This window comes from Metopolophium dirhodum, chromosome 3, assembly GCF_019925205.1.
Source record: "Metopolophium dirhodum isolate CAU chromosome 3, ASM1992520v1, whole genome shotgun sequence".
In the NCBI taxonomy this organism is placed as follows: Eukaryota; Metazoa; Arthropoda; class Insecta; order Hemiptera; family Aphididae; genus Metopolophium; species Metopolophium dirhodum.
Window position 1 is genome coordinate 1951495 of NC_083562.1, and position 21642 is coordinate 1973136.

A 21642-nucleotide genomic window follows, 5' to 3' on the forward strand; every position below is an offset into this window, starting at 1 on the left:
ATAATTTTTCATTTGACCTGAGAAAACATTGCAAACATAATAATTATTTTTTTTGCATGTGATACATTTATTGTACATAATTAACACTTTATTTTTATGTAGTTAGTTGAATCTTGGAAAATGTATGATACATTTATATTTTATACATACATGCACCTAAACAAAATATATTTTAGGGCCTAAAATTATATAATCTACATTTCATTTGTTACTTTAATGTCCCTTCGGAAAAATCTTTATTCATTATTGAAATTAAAATACTTCTTAAACGAATTTTGTAATATTATCAACTAATTTTACTTAGAATAGTTAATATTTGATTACATTTTTTAAGCTTGAAATATAACTATCATTGGTGTGAAAAAAGTTGATTGTTCTGCTTACTACTTATGCATTCTTAAAATTATTGTGCATTAATGAAATAAAATTACCATATATTTAAATATAGTAATGAATTAGATCGAATCTAACTATTCTAACTAAATTAAAAATATTTAAATACGCGAAATATAAGTTTTTCAACTATTAAAATATTTTCACCCATTTGACCTAACACAACTTACGTCAGCAATAATTCGTCTGAAAAAATTATTCAGTATTCAAGTCGATCAAATATTAAGGTATATGCAATAAGGCATATGATATGGGGATGAGCTTAGTATCAATCTTAACAACAATATGTGAGTGTTTATTACATTTTACAATGCTACAATTTTATAGAAAGCGATTTTTCTTGTTTACTGAATCTAATGATTGCAAGTGAACAAAAATTATTGTATTTTAGTAATAATAACAATAAAAACAAATTCAATTATAATTAATGGTCTGCACTTTATACTCTATAGTTTAGACCATTAATAATAATAAAAAAACTTAAATATTTATGTTTTTAAATGTTCGTTAGGTATACTTTATACGATAACTCAAATCTTAAGAGTCTTGTTTTAAGTGTTTCAACAGTGACATAATTTTATCAATATAAATAGGTATAGAATACGGTTCATTATTGGGGTCACCTACAAGTTGTTTTGAAAATTAGTTAAAAATGTATTCAATAAATTTATTCTAGTTGTAAAAAAACCAATACGCCAGATCCACTGTATTTTATAAGTGCTGATTTATGAAATTATACATTTTGTAAGTATGATTTTTCTGCTTAGAAATACAAACATTTATTTTTAGATTATTTTCTAACCACTCATTATGTAATTTCAATTAGCAAAGTGTTTGCATTGAGATAGTTGATAATACATTTCAAGTTCATAAAGGCAATAGTAATTATGTTATTTCAAAAGGGTCACGTTATTATATTTGATGAAAAACTAGTTTTCAGGAGTAAAAATATAACGAAAAAAGAATTTAAAGGCTTCGTATGAATAACTTATGAACGTTACTACTACCTGTTCAAGGGTTAAACATCTGGTTATAAATAGTTTGTCGAAAATTAGTTTATATAACATCTATTATAAGGGTAGGTTATCGGAAATATACTGTTGTTGTGCAACATTTTTGGCTTCATTTATTTCTCCTCTCCCCACCACCACCGTGGTATTTTTGCCGTTGAATTTCCGTGATTTATTTTAGCCCATTTTGAATTAAAGAAAGATATTATTAGAATAGGTCAATATAAGTAGGATATACAGCTATAAGCTCTCGAGGGAATGTTATAAACAAATAATACCGTAAATATTTTGTTTGACGTTGTATTTATACGTATACACTATATACGTATATGGAATATTTCAGTTGATTAATTTATTATTTAACAGTATGTCACAACCCATAAGCGGATAACTCCATAATTTTACACGCAGACGGAATGATTTTAATTTTGATTATATTATATTTATATCATACGAAACACAAGCCTAGTAGTTTACTCATTCTGCTTCTACACATACGTCGTATAGCTACTATTGACTAATGTACCTAATTTTGTTGATATACCAAAGCGATTAAAATATCACAAGCAACAACCATAAACATATGATAAACGAAATTATATTTATATGTATAGGATGGAAGTAAAAACCAGAACATTTTAATTGTTTGTTTGTTTGTTGTTTTATGGTTTGTGAATGAGTGGAAACATAAATATTTGAACTGTCTTTATTTGTTACGGTGGATATAATGTTTTGTTTGTAGTTTTTTTAAATAGTATTTTTAGAACTCATTCATCTCTACAAACCCTTTAAGCTATTAATTGTTGTTAATATTATATCATGCAGTGCACTGACGCTAGACAATTTTTTTTGGATTTTAATACTTAATTTTCTCGACTACTACAGAATATTGTAAGATTAAGTACATTACTTATAAAAGTTAATTAAGAAATGTTTATTTAAAAAAAAATGTAATTGGAATAAGTACCAACAGGTAGGTATTATAATACATTGACAAAATATTAAACACAAATTATAGTTATTCTATCAAATTTAATATTATAGTTTATTGAGATATGATATACCTCAAAAAGGATCGAAAAATATAAAAACTAATAACTAACTAAACACTTTTATATGGATTTTTTGTAAAATGAAAAATTGTCTACCATAAATACTTTATGTTGTCATAAAATAAAAATATTTAAGTAGAGATAATTTTAGTTTATTTTGTATGTAACTGGGTTAACCTACTTTAAACTATACCTAAATATTTATTTTCAATAGTCAACAAATGAATATAACCAAACCTACTGGCTGTACGTTTATACTCTATACTTAATAGAAGTTTATATTGATATATTAATGTTTTAATCATGCTTTTGAAAATTTCATAGTATAACTCAAAATAATATTTCAAATGTTCAAATGTATATTAAAAAATTCATAATAATGCCATTGGGTTAAAAATCAATTTTAAATGTCATAAAAATAAGATTTAAGTTAGGACCAAATATATTCAATAAATGTTAGTTTATATAATTATATAATAAAATAAAATTATAAGTTTGTTGTAATTTGAATATTATTTTAATTATAAGTCAGAAAGTTGTAACATGGGTATAATTGCTTTGGCCACTTATAAACATGTAGTCTAAAAATAGACGTTGTTTTAACTATAAAAAAATATACAAATTTATAAAAACCAAATTATAATCTACTAGATTTTATAAATAAATATCTTAACTCACTTCATAGCTTTATTTAAGGCTTTTTTAAAAATATTTTTCACCAAATAATTAGGTATATTATTTTATTTATAAAATTTCATTATGTATTGTATTTATAATGATGTTTAAAAAAATTACAATTTTAGTTGAATTTGAAATATTAATTATTATTACTAATCATAATTTGTTACAAGTTTATCAAAAATTATTAAATGCAATAATGTTTTACTCATTTTTAATTAATTTTTTTTTTAAATTAAAATATTTTTTTATGTTTCAACATGAACTATATGGTTATTACTTATTAGCTTAATAACTGAAATTTGTTAACATATAGCTATATTACCTATAGGTATAAAATGTGATTCATTCAAAGGTTAACGCTTATTATGTCAAAAACTTAATACATTTTTGTAAAATATTTTTTTACATTATTTTGATTAATTACGAAACAACGGAAAAAAATTATATATTATATATTATATTATAATTATATATTTTTAGAATTATTATGTATAAAACTAGAATTTCAAACAGGTAGTTAATTAGTTATAACACTTATAGCATATAAGTATTTAAAATTTAGATGAGCCATGTGGAATGGCAAAGAGGTATAGGTACCCCGCGAGATTATAGTCATCCACTTCTCCTCTCATCTTAACTTTAAATACTTACTTGTAACTGTTGTAAGTTATAACGGTAATTGGTTACTGTATCGAAATACTATTAGATACTACTTAAAAATCGTCCTGAATTATTGTATGGATTTAATATTAATCATTAGAAATATCAAATGTACGTTATTGAAAATAATTGTTCAATGCAGATTTTCAGCTTAGTACAGTAAATTCGGTGTTTTGATTTTAATAATATTTGTTTAAATCATCAATCGTTATTTAAACATTTGATATAGTCACCAATGTTATTTTTTATCTTAACCTGTAAATATAAACTAAAGATTAGTTGAAATTACTAATTAATAATGTTAAAATTAGGCCCTAAAAAAAATCATAAAAAAAATTCAAAATACAAGTTATCTGTTTAGTATGCAAGTTGGAATATGAAAAATCGGCATGCTTTCATTCAGAACATTGTCACTCTAAAGAGCATAGGTAGCTCTACTAACATAAAAATAATCAATTAAAACAGAACTACGTTTAAAAACGGTTCTCATCTAGTGTTTTTTTTACAAGGATTATGTACAAGGTCATATGTTTACATCACTAGTTAGCCTAAACATTCAAACCGATTACCTGGGATCATTTCTGGATTCAATTTTACGTCGACGTTTTGATAACTACCTAGAAACATTATATAGTACAATTAAAATCACTAAATCGTTTAAAAACATATTTACTAGAATTTGTATTCATAGTTAATAAAAATAAATAAATATTTGATTTCATTATTAATTTAGCGCAAACATAAGGTACGTTATTTTTTGTGTTGTAAAGTTTTAACATAATTAGTAACTGAGATACTCTATCACTAAAACCTAATATTTTATATTTAGTCTTATAAGTATGGATAATTATTCATATGAAGATGTGTTAATGTTTTTAATTAAAAGTTAGTTTCTATTATGTTACGCCGAAGTGTGTAAGAAAACCATCTATCAACCACTTGCTTAAAACCAAAAGCTCTGGCTTTGTATAAGGTAAGTCACTCAGCTAATTATAAAGGTGGCAAATCTACAAGGAACTCGAACGCCATCGTCAACCTTAAAAAAGATAATCTCCCAAAAATGTGAATCTTCCGTTGCATAAAACTGCTCCACCGATGGCTTTTTCAATTAACTCTTATACCTGAACCTCTCTCTCATACTCACGAGCTTCTGCTAATAACCACATATCCACTCAACATCAATATGATCAAACCTCTCCAAATCTTATTTTAATTTTAAACCATTTTATAACAGACTTTAAATCATCTGTCTTGCCTTTGGTTTTATTTTTAACCATAATTATCACTTATCAGGCGCCTTGTAAAAAAATGCCTTATAATCACTCTTAATCCACTATTAATCCTCTTCGTATCCTTCAACAATTAATGAAACGCCAATAATATCCTAAGTCAGCGGTTCCCAAACTGCACAATGGTAATCTAAGGGCAACACGAGCATTTTACAGGAGCACCATGGGTCATAAGAAATTATTATTTATTTTTTGTTAATTTCAAATTGAATATTATAACAATTTGAATCATAGTTTTTGGCTTACACTGCAACTAAAATCAAATAGGTACCGCAACCGTCTCAATACGCAGAACGCCAGAACCTAACCTCCGACTCCTGTAGCTAAGTTGTCAATAATAAAACCTGACATTTCCAAAATTTGCAAATGTTAGCAACCATTTACATCTCATCAGTAATAATGCTACAATATTTACGTTTAAGATAATTTTCTCTTTAAAAATATTTTTTAGCTTTTTTTTTTATTACAAAAGAAGGTTTATTTACAATCTGTATTTATAGTAATACAATAAGCAAATTAGATAAAGTAAAAATAAAAATAAATAGAAAAACAGGAGAGGGAAAGACTCCCATTGGAAGTTAAACTCAAAAATTTTAAGTTGGCTGCGTAGTATGTTTATAAAGATTAGACATATTGTATTATGATCATTAAAATAATAAAAATTGATTATCAATGAGAATATAATAATTGGTATTAATTTAATATTTATATTCCTCATGGTATTGCAGCAGAGCACCGCGGCTGAATTTGGTTAAAAAAAATGGTACCTCCGGGAAAAAAGTTTGGGAACCACTATCAGAACTAAACCATTTAAACTAAATAACCACAATAATACATGAACGAAAAATTTTCATATGTGTCGTCGGTGAGCTGGTTCTTTATAAAATCACTCGTGCTTCAAACCTCCAATATTATATAATATATAGTAATATAATATTACTTAAAACCGTATAGATTGTGTATTTCCTAATAAAAGTAAAACGAAAAAAGGTTTCTCTCTATAATTATATGTATATAAATTGTCGTATGCAATTGGTGTGGACTTATTAAATTTACATGAGTTTATTGGTACCTAGACATTTTTTTTATGTTACGTCGGTATTGAAAAATACGTTAATAACTGTAGCTAGTATAATTGTTTTATGAAATAATATAATAATAATTTTATAATATTATATGCGATTTGTTTTGGCAAAAATCAATTTGACAAAATAATTTATTAATAATATAATAAATATTATAAAATAGCATTGGAAATACAGTCTCTGAAAAATTGTCTCTGTTCAGAATCGTTTTCCGTATACAATGGTTTATAATTTAAATTTAATTTAATACTTCCATTACCTACTCAATGGTGAGGTACACTCGACTCAACTCAATACATACTATAACATATTATACAGCAGAGCGATTCTCCCGGTTTCTTTTTTTTTTATTTAATATGGATTATAATTTTAGTCCATTTCGTAAAATTAATATTCATTTTGATATACTGAAAATGTATTTACGACATGAAAAACGTTTTACGAAATTAATATTTTATATTTTTCTACGCATTGTGAAATTGTTTCTTTCATGACTAAAATAATTAACATTCACACAATATATGAATATAATCATCGTATAACTACACATATTACAAACGTATAATATTCGTTCATCAATATTTTATAATTGTATTTATTATAGATTCCTACTACCTCCTATATCGTATTAATCATTCGTAAGATTCAGAAGGTTAACACGTTTTTGACGGGTACACACATGGTGCGAAACTCTGTGCTTAAATAAAACAGACGTTTATTATAATAACAATTAAATTGTGGGTTTTAGTTAATATAAGAGTGTTATAACAACATAGCAATAAAATTTACTGATCTACAATTACATTAAAAGAAAAATGTCACTGTAATGAAAATCAATGAGACGGCGTCTTGGTTATGCAATATTGCTACATCGGTGTTATGGAATTTGTTTTGTATTATAAATTATTATGAACATCCATAATAGGTTAATACATTATAATTCATTTTCAAATAATATTCATGACCATTTTTATACAGTGTTATTCACCAAGCATGCTAACCCTCATTTTTCCTTTAATAGTAAATTTATTCAAATTCTGATTTATGGAATTTTTAAATATACTTAGAGACTATAATATTTTTAATCAAATGCATATTTTTGAACTACTTAAGGGGTGTCCTGTGGCAATACAAACTTCTGTTTTCCAAATGAGAACCCCCCTCCTCTATTTTTACTGTAAATTATTTAGAGGATAATTTGTTTGAAAATTTTGATGTACCTAATTCAAAATTCGAATGATTAGTTTTTTAGTTATTAAAATGTTTGTATTAAGGATAATAATCCTTAAAAATGGTTTTACATATATATAAAATAGACATACGATTGAATCTTGGGCCATTCTTATAAATTATTAATATTGATAGATTATTTTAATGACTCCAATTTTCAAATCACCATAGCCCCCATATCTTATAAGCCCATTACCATACACCTTTTATCCTTAGAACACAAAGTTGAATTACTCAAAAAATACTTGTACAAATTTTGATTTTGATAGGTCAAAAATTCAGAAAAATTATCTACTGCATTATTTAAATTGTATAATGTATAGGGTATAAGTCCTACAGGACACTCCATAAGCAGTACAAAAAAAATCTCAAGAATTAGAAAACATACTCTTAAAGTATATTTAAAAATTCGAAAAATCAGATTTTGAATAACTGCATTATTGAAGAAAAAAAGGGAATGAGCATGCTTGGTGAATCAACCTGTATACTATGTTTCAATAATATGGCACCGATCGTTTTCTACCTACGTTTTTATTTTTTATAAGATTTTATTTAGTTGTTTAACAAAAAAATTTATTTTAAAATGAAAAAAAAATATTTTTATCCATAAGAAAATGCATTAACTGTTTGTCAAATAATACGTTCTTTTGTTATAAAAACTTATTGTTTCGCAGTAAATAAATTACTATTGATTTGCACAGCCACCATTAAACCAACCCTTTATACTAACCCATACTTAGAGTTATTAAATGATATAGTTAATTTATTTTTATGTATTACCGTTGACACAGATTTTATTTGAATCTTATTTATTTTTGGAACTCCCATAGCGACATTATCATTGGTTTCAGATATTATTAGATAATTTATTTTCAATAAATCAATAATAAATAACAAATATATGAGGATATACCACGTACCATGATCATTGGCTATTAGTTTATTATTATTAACCATTTGTTAAATTACAAATTGTGATGTTCATTATATCTCATTCCATTATCAAAATATATTTGTTTTTATTATTATTTACTTCCATCTAATTTCTAAAAAAAAAATGTTGAAAAATGGCTTAAATGATAACTATTTATAATACGGACTTCAGTGGTGGTGTAGAGTTTAAAATGATAACATAATCTTTAACATTTATTATTATGTTAGGTTATATTTGTAATCTATATATTAGAGTTTTTCAGTTTTTTATCATATAACCATGATTTGTGTTAGTGTTAATTGCATATATAAGTTATAACTAAGAAAATGGAATAATTTTATGATTTAACTGTCTACAGAATAAATTAGATTTAAGACAAACCAATAGTATTGAATAGTATTAGAATTGTTGTATGTAATTTAATGCAAATTTTGATAACGATACAATGTTATTTTTGGTTGAATCTCCGATGACGATATTATTGAAGCATTCAATCACAAAATGAAACTCAAACAACGACAACGACGACTAAGCACTAAAGACGCTTCAGCATTAAAATAAAAAGTGATGGACTATAAAAAACTGTATTTGTTTTAAGAATATTTTTATAGAACTATCAAATAAAAAAATATTTAAATATTTAATTGAGAAAAATACATTTTTATGAAGGTAAAAAATGTTTTTGTTTTGTTTTTATAAATATTGTCATTTTTAAAATGCTGCAGATTGAATGAATTTCATGGAATGTCGGAGTGGGTTCATTAAATTAATGATTTTCCTAAATGAATACGACAGTAAGATAACCAGAAAAACTTAAAACAGTTGTACAATATATAAAAACTTATAAAGAAAAATATATCTTATCATTTTTAACTTAATGAAGAACTTTATTAATATTGTATGAACTGCTGAATTTAGTATTATGATAATTTCTTGTTTCGTTTAATCTTTAAAAAGGATTATTTAAAAGTGTTTTAGGAAAGCCGAGTAAGAAAGGATTATGAGGAGAAAGTTTTTTACAGGAATTATTTTAAAGTATTTACACTAATATTTTTCCAAGTTTATTTAGTATCCGCAGACTCAAGAGTTGAGTAACATTTTGTGCATGGCGTATCATGGTTTACTGATCTGCGGATTAAGGACGACAAGGAAGAGTTATATACCTACTATCCAATTTTAAGACATCGGTTCGGTTTAAAATGCTCCAAGATATTATTCTAATTTCTTATGAACCAACTTGATACCGCCTAACAACCTCGTTTGGGTATAGTAATTTTCTTTGCAAACGTCTAGAAAACTGTGACGGCATGGATGGTTGTGAAATATATTTGCAATGACGTGGTGTAAAAGTACATACATAATTATACACGCGATCGAATAAACAGAACAAGCGTGCCGAGCTGAATAATGTAACGTGATGTATGTACGTATAGAAACGCATGTGCAACACACGTGTATCCATAACATTTAGGTTGTGTGAAATATAAATCGAAACAGCGTCATGACTCAGCGCGGACTATAATATATTTATAAAATGTGTATTTTGAAAGATGAACTCCGCAATATTATTATTTATGATTATTTTATACGAACGATTTTAATACCCACTTGGATTAAACGTTATCATATTACACGTCTTACAATCTGAACGATTACGGATGTACCGTATTGTATGAAGTTTTATACATTATATTTTATTCCAGTTTAAAATTCTCGTGGACATACGTATGGATAATTTTATGTATACGTCAGTGTACCTACATACCGATCTATATCTATCTCGTTATATTGTTATTCCATTGACGTTTCGCCGTCCAATATTGGGTTTGCATTAAATTTCACGTGTCCGATTGTGTTTTATATATTTGCCGGAAAATCGTAAAACAACAACAAATAATAAACAAACTGGAACGATAGAAAAAAATTATTTCCTGGTGAAGTAGAACATTATTATTTTTTCTTTCGTCTTTTCAAAACTATTTCTCATATCGTATACATACGCTGCTTTTCCGTATATTCGATTGCCCGTCGTTATCTCCGTAAGTCGTTTATAGTATTATTCTATTATTTGCCTAGTCCCTATCGTCTCGTTCGTTCGAGAACCGACGGCGATGGCGACGCATATAGCACCAAGAACTGTGCGTGGCGGCGCAAGCTGAGTATAACCATAGCTAACCGCCCGCCGCCGCCATCGTCGTCGTACTTGCCGGGAACGAACCGAAAGCAAAGTCTTTCCCGCACGCCGCCCGAGACCGAAGTCTCTGCCCACCCCTCCCCGCGACTATCGATCCACCGCCACGACTCGAAGTCGTTTTATATTACAATCCGCCACCACCATTTGGAAATATGCGTATAAGTATTTATGTTTATAACAATAAATATGTTTCGTGTGCGGCGCGTGTACAATATTATGCTTTGTGTTGTAATAATAATATTATTGCGGTCATACTTATTATTTTGAACGATAAAAACGACGACGATGACCGACCACCATCAGCCGCGACGACGAGACCAAAAAATCGGTGGTTTAATAATTTTCCACGTGTGCGTATGTGTAGGTGTACTATTATTATTATTACGTGGTTTCGGAAAAATTAGAAAAATTAATATTATTTAATAAATCTTTAACCTTTGCCGGTACTTTGTACAAAACCGCAACTATACGATGGTGCGTGCATGTTATATGATATTATACGTCATAGGTACACATTACACAATATCGTATAAAATATAATATATATCATACGCGTAAGTGTTTCATAAAATATAAATTTAATATAACACCATTGAAACATCCCCTTCGTTATGATATATAGTAGGTGAGCAAGTTGACCTCGATTCGGTTTGATTGAATTCTCTTCTTCAGCTTGCTAGTTTCTCACTTTTTATGTTGGGTAGGTTTAGGCTAGGTATATATTATTTTAGGTTTTATATCATCGTAACCGAGGTCGTTATATCGTCATCGTCGTTATTATTATTGCTATTATTAATATTATTCTTCGTCAGTGTCAAGTAGATAACCAACTTGTGTTTATGATGTCATATTTTTATAAGTAAATTGAATTTTTTTCGACTGTTGGTGAAAAATTAAATGCGATCAGTGGTAGTGGTAAGTATTCGTGTGAAGTTTGACTCGACGCAACGGCCTGCGTAATGTCTGTGTGATTGTGTGAGCGCGGCGCCCGGACCAAAGCAACAAGTGAGACAAAACCGTTACACACAGTTGAAACATATAACTTATGAGAAAAAATTATGAGAATGATCGTTTTTAAAAATCTGATTACAAATTAAGTGTACTATCTGATTTTTATTTCTCAGACGAATATGGCGTCCTCAAGAATATTATATGACATTATGACTCGATGAGTACCTATTATCAATAATATAATTTACTGTACCCATTCAGTTGATTACAAAATATATTTTAATCGTGATACAATTTCATTTAGTTCAAATAAGTTAAAAATATCTCTGGAAAATTATTTGATTAATATATTGTATTATTTTATTATAAACTAATGTGGTTGTGGTATAATATATTGTATACTATATGTAAAATATTAATATTAGTGTTATTCCATAACATACATTTTACAATATATAACTAATTACGGGGGAACGGCGTTGTTACTAAAGGAATAAAAGTAGAGATGTAGGTGAAATGTGAAAATGTAAATAAATAGTGTATGGATGTCCCTACTTTGATCATTTGAATTTTTATGCAACGATAATTTATTTTTTATTATAATTATTATTGCCAGTGTAGAACCAACTTTATCTTAATTGTAAATTAAAAATATTATCTTGTGAAATTTATACTTTTGTTATTAATTACTTAAACTATATGTTATATTACTTATAACGCCATATCATTGTAATGCAAGTTATGTAACCATTGATCTACCAGCCCGTACTTTTTAATAAATAAATAAATTATAATTCGTAAGCTTACTTAGTTACTAATTTTTTTGAACAACTAAAATATTCAAATTATTTAAATATTTCAAGCATAATTTGTATCTTTAATTTTATATAAGAAAATATTAATGTATCAGTACTTATATAGTTATAGTTGGTACCTACTATAATAATAGATAGTATAATCCCTTAAAATAATTTGAAAAAAATGCTAAAGAATTTGCCAACATTTTTAATCGTATACTATTTGATTATTAAATATTGTATTAAATAATCATAATATTATAAACATTATAATATTATGATCGTATTTAAAATTCATTTTTACGATTTTTTGTGTAATAATTTAGGCATTTTACGATTGTATAAAATATGTTCAGTTTATTTCGTTAATACAATAGGTAGGTAATATTTTATTGTTGGAATAAATTTGAATTATTGTTTTATTTTTATTTAAAAAACTAATAAAGAAGTTAGGTAAAAGGTAGTTAATTCCACATTATATGGTTTAATCATGCAATATGTGTATTCAGGACGGGTAAATGTATTTAAAATAAAATTATAAATCCAGTGACGAACGTATAAAATTATTTATTTGAACACATGTGATAACTTTACGATGTGATCTAATCAGTAATTTATATACAGTTAAAGTAACGTAATATTATTTAAAACGCATCCGTATGTAATGTTTTATATTATCTAATGTAAGGCTTATTAATAATGTAAACTTTTTTTCTTTTATGGTTAAGAAATTAAATTGTGTGGGACATATTAGAAAACCCATACCTAACCTACGTATGTATGTTGTGCAAATGTGCAATAATAATTATTAATTCTAAACTGTTCATAATCTATATTCTATATCATAATCTATGAATGGTACTGATTTATCAGAAAAGACATTTTTAATTTTAAGCGACCCTGGTTTTATTTTTTTTAATAACGATTAGCTCTACAGATTGTGTAAATTTCACTATTTATTGGTAATTGTAATTTATACCGATGTTCTGTGGTTATAAATTTATAATAAAACACATACATTTGAAAAAAGTTTTAAATTTATAAAATTATAAATGCTAAATTGCATGATGAGTATACACTATACATATTATGTAATAATTTATTAAAATAAGTGAATGGAGTATAATTTATAATATAAGTATTAAGTATATAGTTAAGTGTATTATAATTAATAATATTTGTATTAAAAATTAATACAATTTTTAAAATGCGCCGCCCTAAATAAAATTATTTATTTATAAATTAGCCGCAATTAATAATTATGTTTACAATATTTTTTAACAATTATTCTTACTAAATAAATATTAAAGTAGATACGTGAAATACAGTATGTCTATTATTAATATCAGGAAAAAGTCTAAACTAATATTTCAACCCAAGTGTCATACTTTAGGTGTGTATTACATTTTTTTTTGAAAAATATACTTTAATATGAGTCATGATCAAAAGATGAGCCATTTATAATAATATGTTATTCTATTATCAGTGACGTTCATTCTTTTATGTAGTAAATCAAAATTTAATCAATTTTCATTTATTTTTAAAAGAAAATTTTAACTTCACTTAGGTACTTTGTTCAGATTTAAATAGTGGGTATAACTTATTAACTACTACTTTCACTAAATGTAATATAACGTTAAAATAATTATATAATATATGAGAGTTTAAATTGTTTGTATAAAAATAAACATACAGTAAGTTCTTATCAAATAAATAACGAAACGAAGAAATGGATAAATATATTTAACATAACACAAATTAATAATTACTGTTTTTCTGCGTGTCAAGTTGTATTATAATTTTTTGCATCTATTTTTTTTTCTTTAGTGACGTCAGTTATGGTTTTTGTTTCCTTAAGTATTAAAAAGAAAGAGAAAAAGTTCCATTATGGCGCTGTTGATATACTTACATAAGCTTTTGAAATTAAATTTAGAATAAAAGAATATGAAATAATCGATGTAAAATACATTTAAATGTTTTATTTTAAATAAGTAGATGGACTATTTATGATTAATTGCTCAAGTATTTAAAGAGGATTTTTGAATATCTTAATATATACGTTTGTACTTAAATTGTATTTAGTTTTGATAATATAAAATTGATAAATTAAAATATTATAAATCAATAAATTAGTTTAGAATTTAGATGAATCGACATTTTAATGAATTAATATGGCATTTTAATCATGAAAAGTAATTTTGGTAGTATAATAAACAGTAAATCTAAGTTCAAATTTAGCATAAATAATTATTACGATTATATAAAGAAGGAATGGAAAAATCGTTAAGAGTAGATTGGTTTGGTAATAATGTTTTATTTAAATTATTTTTATTGTGGCATAAAAAAGATTAATATAGGTAAGCACTATAGTATCCTGCGCTGGTTGCCCATTTATATTTAATTGTTTTGAAGTGTAAATAAATTTGTATATTTTAGATATCATTGCACTTGAAAAGAATAGTTAAATGATTTGAATTCTTTTGGAAAAATAGTGTTTTTCTTTGAATTTATTAAAAATAGGTACTATTGATTCTTGTCTAAATGTCCCTTCAAAAATTATCCATATACGTAATTCTATAAATTGTAAAAATTTAAATCGTTTTAGAAAGTAAAAAGTTTGTGCGCCAGAATAAAACTTTAGTTTTCAATGGATGAAATATGTTTGTTGATTGTTCACTATTCAGTTTTATTATTGGAGAGTTAAATTATTGGTTTTCTATACGAGAAAATCGTCATGTCAGTAGAACATTACAAAACAATAACTTGCAAAAATTATAAACTTTCTAAAAGTCATTGAGATATATTAATATATTATTGCGCTTATATGTATTTAGAAAATAAAATAAAAGCAAAATGTATCATGAAAACTTGAATTCAAAACCAAGTCGGAACCAGCTAGATACCTATAACTCTAATATATTGTATATTTTTATGAAACAAAAAATATTTGTTAATCATAATATAAATATTATTATAAAGTTTTATAACTAATATTTTAAATTAAAATAATATATCGAATTTCTATAACACCAATTCAATTAATGGGAGTAAAAAATAGTTTACAATATTGACGTTTAATTCCGCTAATATGGAAGTGTACAATTTCCATTATTATGGATGATACAATACCAACGTAATATAGGACATGTATTAAAATGCAGCAAGTGACATTTGTATAATATATTGTATATATATAAAACAAAGATTCAAACCATATAGTTAAAATATAAAAAAAAATTAAATAAATCAATTGGTTTAACTCGTAAATTGAGGGTAAACAAATAAGCCAGACAGGACATAGGTCATAGAAACTATTGTTTGAAATTTGTCTTTTTTTGCTCACAGTTCACATTAATCCTGCAGAATAATGGGTCATAATGCCATTTAATAATAAATTACTGCTTTTGAAAAACGATTCTGATTAGAACCACAGTAGTTGCTTAGGTATATATTTAACGTTTTTCGTATTTTGCCTTCCAATATAATAGTTTTTCCGTATGCTTAGAAAAACTATTTAGATAATCTAAAAATGATCTGTTCAAAGTACCATTAAGATAAAATGTCCAAAATATAATAGGTATACATAAATATTTTTGACCTTCAGGGTAGAATACGGTAGCGTTCAGTGCTTATCTGCGCAACCTTTTACATGTAACGATTCCGTTCGTTAAATTAATTTTATTACTAAGGGTTGTTGCCAAATTGTATCAATTCAACAGTGTTATGTAACTAAAAAGATAAAATAAATCTATTAGACAACGAATGGTCCGGGATTCTTAAACATAAATGTACATTGTACAATAGTTAATTTCATAGAGGTCACTCATGACAACACTCATGTAATGATGTTAATATTAATAGAGATTCGAGTTGAACCAATGATAAAAATGTGTTCAATGTCAAAATGTATCTTTAAACAATTCTTCTATCATATTTTAAACTTGTTCACACGTATTCGATTAAAATATAATATAATAAAATATATAAAATTCATAGAAATATTTTTATGTTTGTATCTTTTATTGGCTAAATATATTCCAAGTAAAATATTTATTTTAAGTCAAACGACGGATTTTTTAACGAGTTTACCTAACCATGTTATTATAATACTCAATACTTAACCATTTGCTATATTTTAATTATTTTAATAATGATGTTACTTAAAATATTACGAGATTGATTAATGAGTAAAATTAATTCACTTTTTCCCTTAAAGCATTGTTGGATTTTTTTTTTAAGCTGTCGAAAAACACTTAATTCGATCGTGGTATTGTATAATTAGTAATTATATTTGTAATTATTAATTATACAACGTTGACAAAGTAGGAGCCTACTATTAGTACCAACTTAGTAAACAAGCATGTCATATTTAAAGAATTCATTTGCTATACGAAAAATATATTATACGCAATGGTGTTCCCAAAAAGGTATATGGTACGTAATCGGGTTCTACGCATAGGTGCAACTGGGGTTAAAATTATTGAGGGAGGGGGGACGCAATAACCCTAACTAAGACTGTAAGACTGTTAACTTAAAATAACTCATAGGGACTTCACCCCACCCCCCACAAACCATCAGAAATTTTTGATTTTGAGCGAAGCGAAATTATGTGTTGGTTAGAGGTTTGGGTTTAATTAGGTGTTTTTTTTATGTTTGTGACACAATTGCGGTGAGCCAAATTAGCCAACCATGGAAATTGTCCACCCAAAATGCCATTACACCAACCAATATATATTATCAAACTATTTTTTTTGACATTGAATACTATCTTAAATTGATTTACATAAACCTCGAGAATACCCCAAAAAAAAAAATTAATTTTCACGGTCTACTTATATTTGGGTTAAATATTATCTAGAGGATGCAAGGTTTCTTCCCTAGCCCCCTAGTTGATTCACTGGTTCTGTCCCTTTTTATTACCTTAAAAAGTATCTATAAAAAAATATATTACTGTAAAATCAATTCATTCCCCAATTCACCTAAAATTAAATATAAAAATTTGGATTTTTGTAAGTCTTATTAGAAATTTAGAATATTTAATTATAAAACTTTTTATCTGGTAGTATTTATACTAATGTATTACTTCTTAGAAAGATATTTTTCAAATTTTTTCAATTGATTTTGGGAAAAACTTGATTTCAACAATATCTATTTTGGTGTTTTTTGGTTTTAATTTACAAATTCTTACACGAGAAGCTTTGAAATGTCTAATTTTTTCAGTTATTTTTATTTATTAGGTAGGTAACAAGATGGTTTATTTAAATACAGTTAAGTTGGTCGTTACATACACCATAGTTGAGGAAAAATCTAAAAATCAGTTCGTGATTTGTTTTTACTCCCGGTAGGTAAGTAATACAATTCAACATTCAATATTATTAGAATAAACAAATTTCAAGTGGTTCGCTGTGCATGTTTTAAATAAATATTTCAATACAATTCACCCATTTTAGCTTTGAAATGTTTATGCAATACAATTTCGGCATTTTGCGGTATGTGAATATTTATATAAATTATTATCATGGATATATTTTGTTTCACTCTCATACGAATTGTGTGTATTCGTTTATTTTTTACAAGCGTTGTATGAAAACTGAATACCGTACTTAATTTATTTGTGTAAATTACTTTTATTTTTATAACAATATTATATTGGGTCACAATTTCAAGTGTATAACAATATAAAAAATAATTTAATCATATTATCAAATACGACGGAAAAACGTTTAATATAATACTATAAAAGGATTTTCTTTTTATTTGGCGACGTTATTGGTGATAAATTAACATTTTTTTACTACTATGGTAAGTATAAGACAGTTGACGGTACAAATTGTTGCGTCGATAATTACAAGAATTTATTATTGTGAATTATTATAAAATATATTAAATAGAAATTAGTGTGTTTATAATGGTTATAATAATATTCTCGTTGTTTTGTCGTTGTTGGTTTTTGATATTACGTGCGCAACAGGTACGAGAAAAAAAGTATCTTTCCTCTATCGTTATATTTCTTGAGAAAACAAAATGCCATTACATTTTGTCAATTTAAAATTCAAATTGAAGTGTGTCACTTAACTCATACTAACATATATTTTAATTTTTAATCTTGATATATTGGCTTCGAGTAAAAACTATATATACTGATGAACAATACAAACACGACGCTGTCCTGGCCTTCCTAAAATATTACATTATTCTCATATATAAATAAACGGTTCGTTCTAAATTCGTGTTTTGGCTATTACTTTTCCCACCCAATTAATAGCATATATTGTTACGTTATATATATATTTAGGTATTATAATTTATAGTTGAGTAAAATTGAGCAGGTTCGTCATTTCAGTTGTTGGTGCCAAAATGTTAGCAGTTAAATCATTACCAGGCCTACCATAACCTAACCTTATAGTTTATAACTAAGAGCAGCATATTCCAGGTACATAGTACCTATATTGCAATACGATTACAGTACATTGTATTAGAAGGCAGGCGATAACATTTTTATGACCTTCGTCATATTTTTGGAAAGATATTAAAAAAAAAAAAGGAACGACCCCCTCCTTCCACCAATGTCGCGCCTGGAACAGTGAGGCGCAGACGTACTGCGAACCGCACGCATTGGCCGTTAGCGAAACCGTTTGGCGCCAAAAACCGAAACGGAGGAGCGTGGACGGTGGTAAGTAATATGCATATAGAAACGAACGCGGCAAAAAAACGCGTCGAAGCGAGCGCACTTCCTACGAACCGGAAGCGCACGTGTCCACTCACCGATGATGATGGGCACCTCGAACGGGCTGATCGGGGCGACGCCTTGGTCGTCGTACCTGTTGTACGGTTGCTGCTGTTGCTGCGGCTGTTGCTGCTGATGGCGTGGCGGCGCGTACATGGGCCTCGGGCTGTAGATGACGGGCAACATCCTGTCCCTCGGGTCGGTGATCAGCGGCGGTTCGTAAAACGTCTGTCGGGAGTCGGCACCGTCGCCGCCGTCGCCGCCGCCGCCACCGCCGTCGTCGTCATCGTAATTGTAATCGAAATTGTTATTGTTCTGATCCAAATCGTTGTCGTCGTCTTCGTTACCACCACGTTGGCGTTTGTCCAGCCGACGTTTGATGGTCGTCACGATTGTCCGCTTGACGCCGCCGCCACCTCCACCTCCACCGCCACCACCACCGCCAGCTCCGCCGCCGCCGCCACAACCCAGCGTCCTGGCCGTCAGGTGCAACAAACACTTCCTGGAGTCCTTGTACTGGTGGCTCTCCAGGTTGTGCGAGCTACCGCCCCTGACCGGCGGCGGGTGTGCCGCAAACAGCGCCACAACGCCCAGCGCCAACAGGCCGCCGCCCAGCTGCAATCTTCGGTTTAACAGCATATCGCGACCGCTGTTATGACCGCGGGACGGTGATCCGAAGATCGCGGCGGCGACGGCGGCGGCTGCGACCGGACGGCGTTTACGTGCGATTTTATTCACTGTTGCGGGAGACTGGTCGCGGAGCACGACGGTTACGCGGCCCGCGGTGTGAACGACTGACTGACTGACTGACTGCCTGCCGGCCGCCACCGCCACTGCCGCCGCTGTTGCCGAGTGGCCGCGCGCAGCGGTGTGTCAATGCAGCAGCAATATTCGCAGTGGCGTTAGGATGTTACTATTGTTTGGGGGGGGCGGCGGCGGTGGGACGTGGGTGCTGGGGTGAGAGAAAGTGCTCTTTTTGAATATTTATTCGCTATAGCGTGTAAATGACGACAGATTAGGAACCTACGCTGCGACGGGATTTCGTCTCGTGATGGTGAGCGGGTGACTCGCGCCGAAAGCGTGAGAAAAAGAAATGATACTAATAACGATAATGGCAATAATAAAAAAATAAATTCCAACGACGGTGAAGAGAGAGAGAGAGAGTGACAATGAGCGAGACAGAGATAGGAAGTGAGAGGAAAGAAAATCTGCGGAGGGAGGAAAAAAAATCGTACTCGTGAAATCGCGCGTATATACGACGGTTTCAACAGATGTCCTCCGGAGCGCTCGCGGTCGTTGGCATGACGCGTCTGCCGGCTCGTTTGGAATGTGTCGGACTGAAGGGACGACGACTCTGCGTGTGCGTTGCCCCATGTTGCCGGCAGGCCGCTGGCCCACACACCCACACACCCTACTCGCATGCGACATCCCTTAAAATTGCCCGGCTTCAGTGTGCGCGCGCAGCGCACGGGGTGAGGAAATGGGTCATCCGTGTGGGAGATATGTATATATATATTTATTTTTTCCTTTTCCCCTTTCTCGTTCGCTCGCTTTCTCTCTCACTCGCCCGCTCACCCTCACACACGAACACACATGCACGCACACTCGTCCACGTCTCTCACTTTCTCTCTCTCTCTCTCTCTCTCTCGCCCTGTGTTCCCTAAGTTTCCCCCGACCAGCACCCCTTCTGCAAGCCGCGGATGATACGGCGAGCGTGCGAACTATCTGCATTAGGCCCGACGAGAAAAGCCCGTGGGTGTATTCGTGACAACGCTGTTAATCACCGTGGGTTAATTTAAGTTAATTAACAAGCTATAGTTAATTGGATTTATATCGAATGGACCGTCTCAAAATACTTATATATATACACAGTGTGATATACAAACGCGCCGTGTGCAATACCCGAGAATCAATTCCGCACCGAACAGTATATACAGAATCATATACATATATAATATATATATTTTTTATATTATTACCTATCAGTATTTGTTGCCATTCAATTTTTTTTTATCCTTCGAGTACCCGCCATTTATTGTCATTGATAACACTGTGCCCGGCGAATGTGATTGATGTCGAGCAATCAGCTTAACGTCGACGTGCACCTACCTACGTGTTATAGCTGAACGTATTCGCTATGTTTGAGGAGGATACACCCTAATTTTTGGCCAAAATATTTTAGTTATTTTTTAAAACACGTGAAATTACTTAAAACCCGTTATACTTTCCCTATTTTGTCCTTGTTTATAATGTTTCTAGGGGTTTTAAGCTTAAAAATAACAGCAATATACAGCTGGGTGATTTTGTGTATAATGTCGGTACTTAAATGATTAAATTAAAAGTACAACGATCCAATTAGTTTTGTGGGGGTAATTTGTATACAAATAGCTAAAATTATATTAAATTAAATTAAAATTAAAATGAGTATAATATTTGCTTGGCAATTGCCTGTATTAAGTCTATAAGCGTATTTTTTGATAATTTAAAAAATACTCTATTTTTATATATTTCAAAACAATAGAAACTCCGTACAAGGTATATTATTATTAGGTACGTCGCAACACTATTAAGAATTGATTTAATGATTTAAAGGCTGAAAGTTAACCAAGTCATTCTTAGATCCTGAATTTCGGATTCAA

At 29.2% G+C, this 21642-nt stretch overlaps 1 protein-coding gene across 2 annotated transcripts in view; it reads right to left on the reverse strand.

Moving 5' to 3' along the window:
- LOC132941054 (uncharacterized) overlaps positions 1–20325 on the reverse strand; it is a 40835-nt gene extending 20510 nt beyond the window's left edge. The window contains exons 1-2 of one of the 2 annotated variants that reach the window (XM_061008906.1): positions 19042–20325; positions 4366–4413 (exon numbers count right to left, since the gene is read on the reverse strand). In XM_061008906.1, the coding sequence (XP_060864889.1) occupies positions 4366–4413; positions 19042–19642 (649 nt within the window). In that variant the 5' untranslated portion in view covers positions 19643–20325. The remainder of the gene's footprint in view (positions 1–4365; positions 4414–19041) is intronic. The other variant, XM_061008907.1, reaches the window with a different exon arrangement.
- Between the last annotated feature and the right edge of the window lie 1317 nt (positions 20326–21642).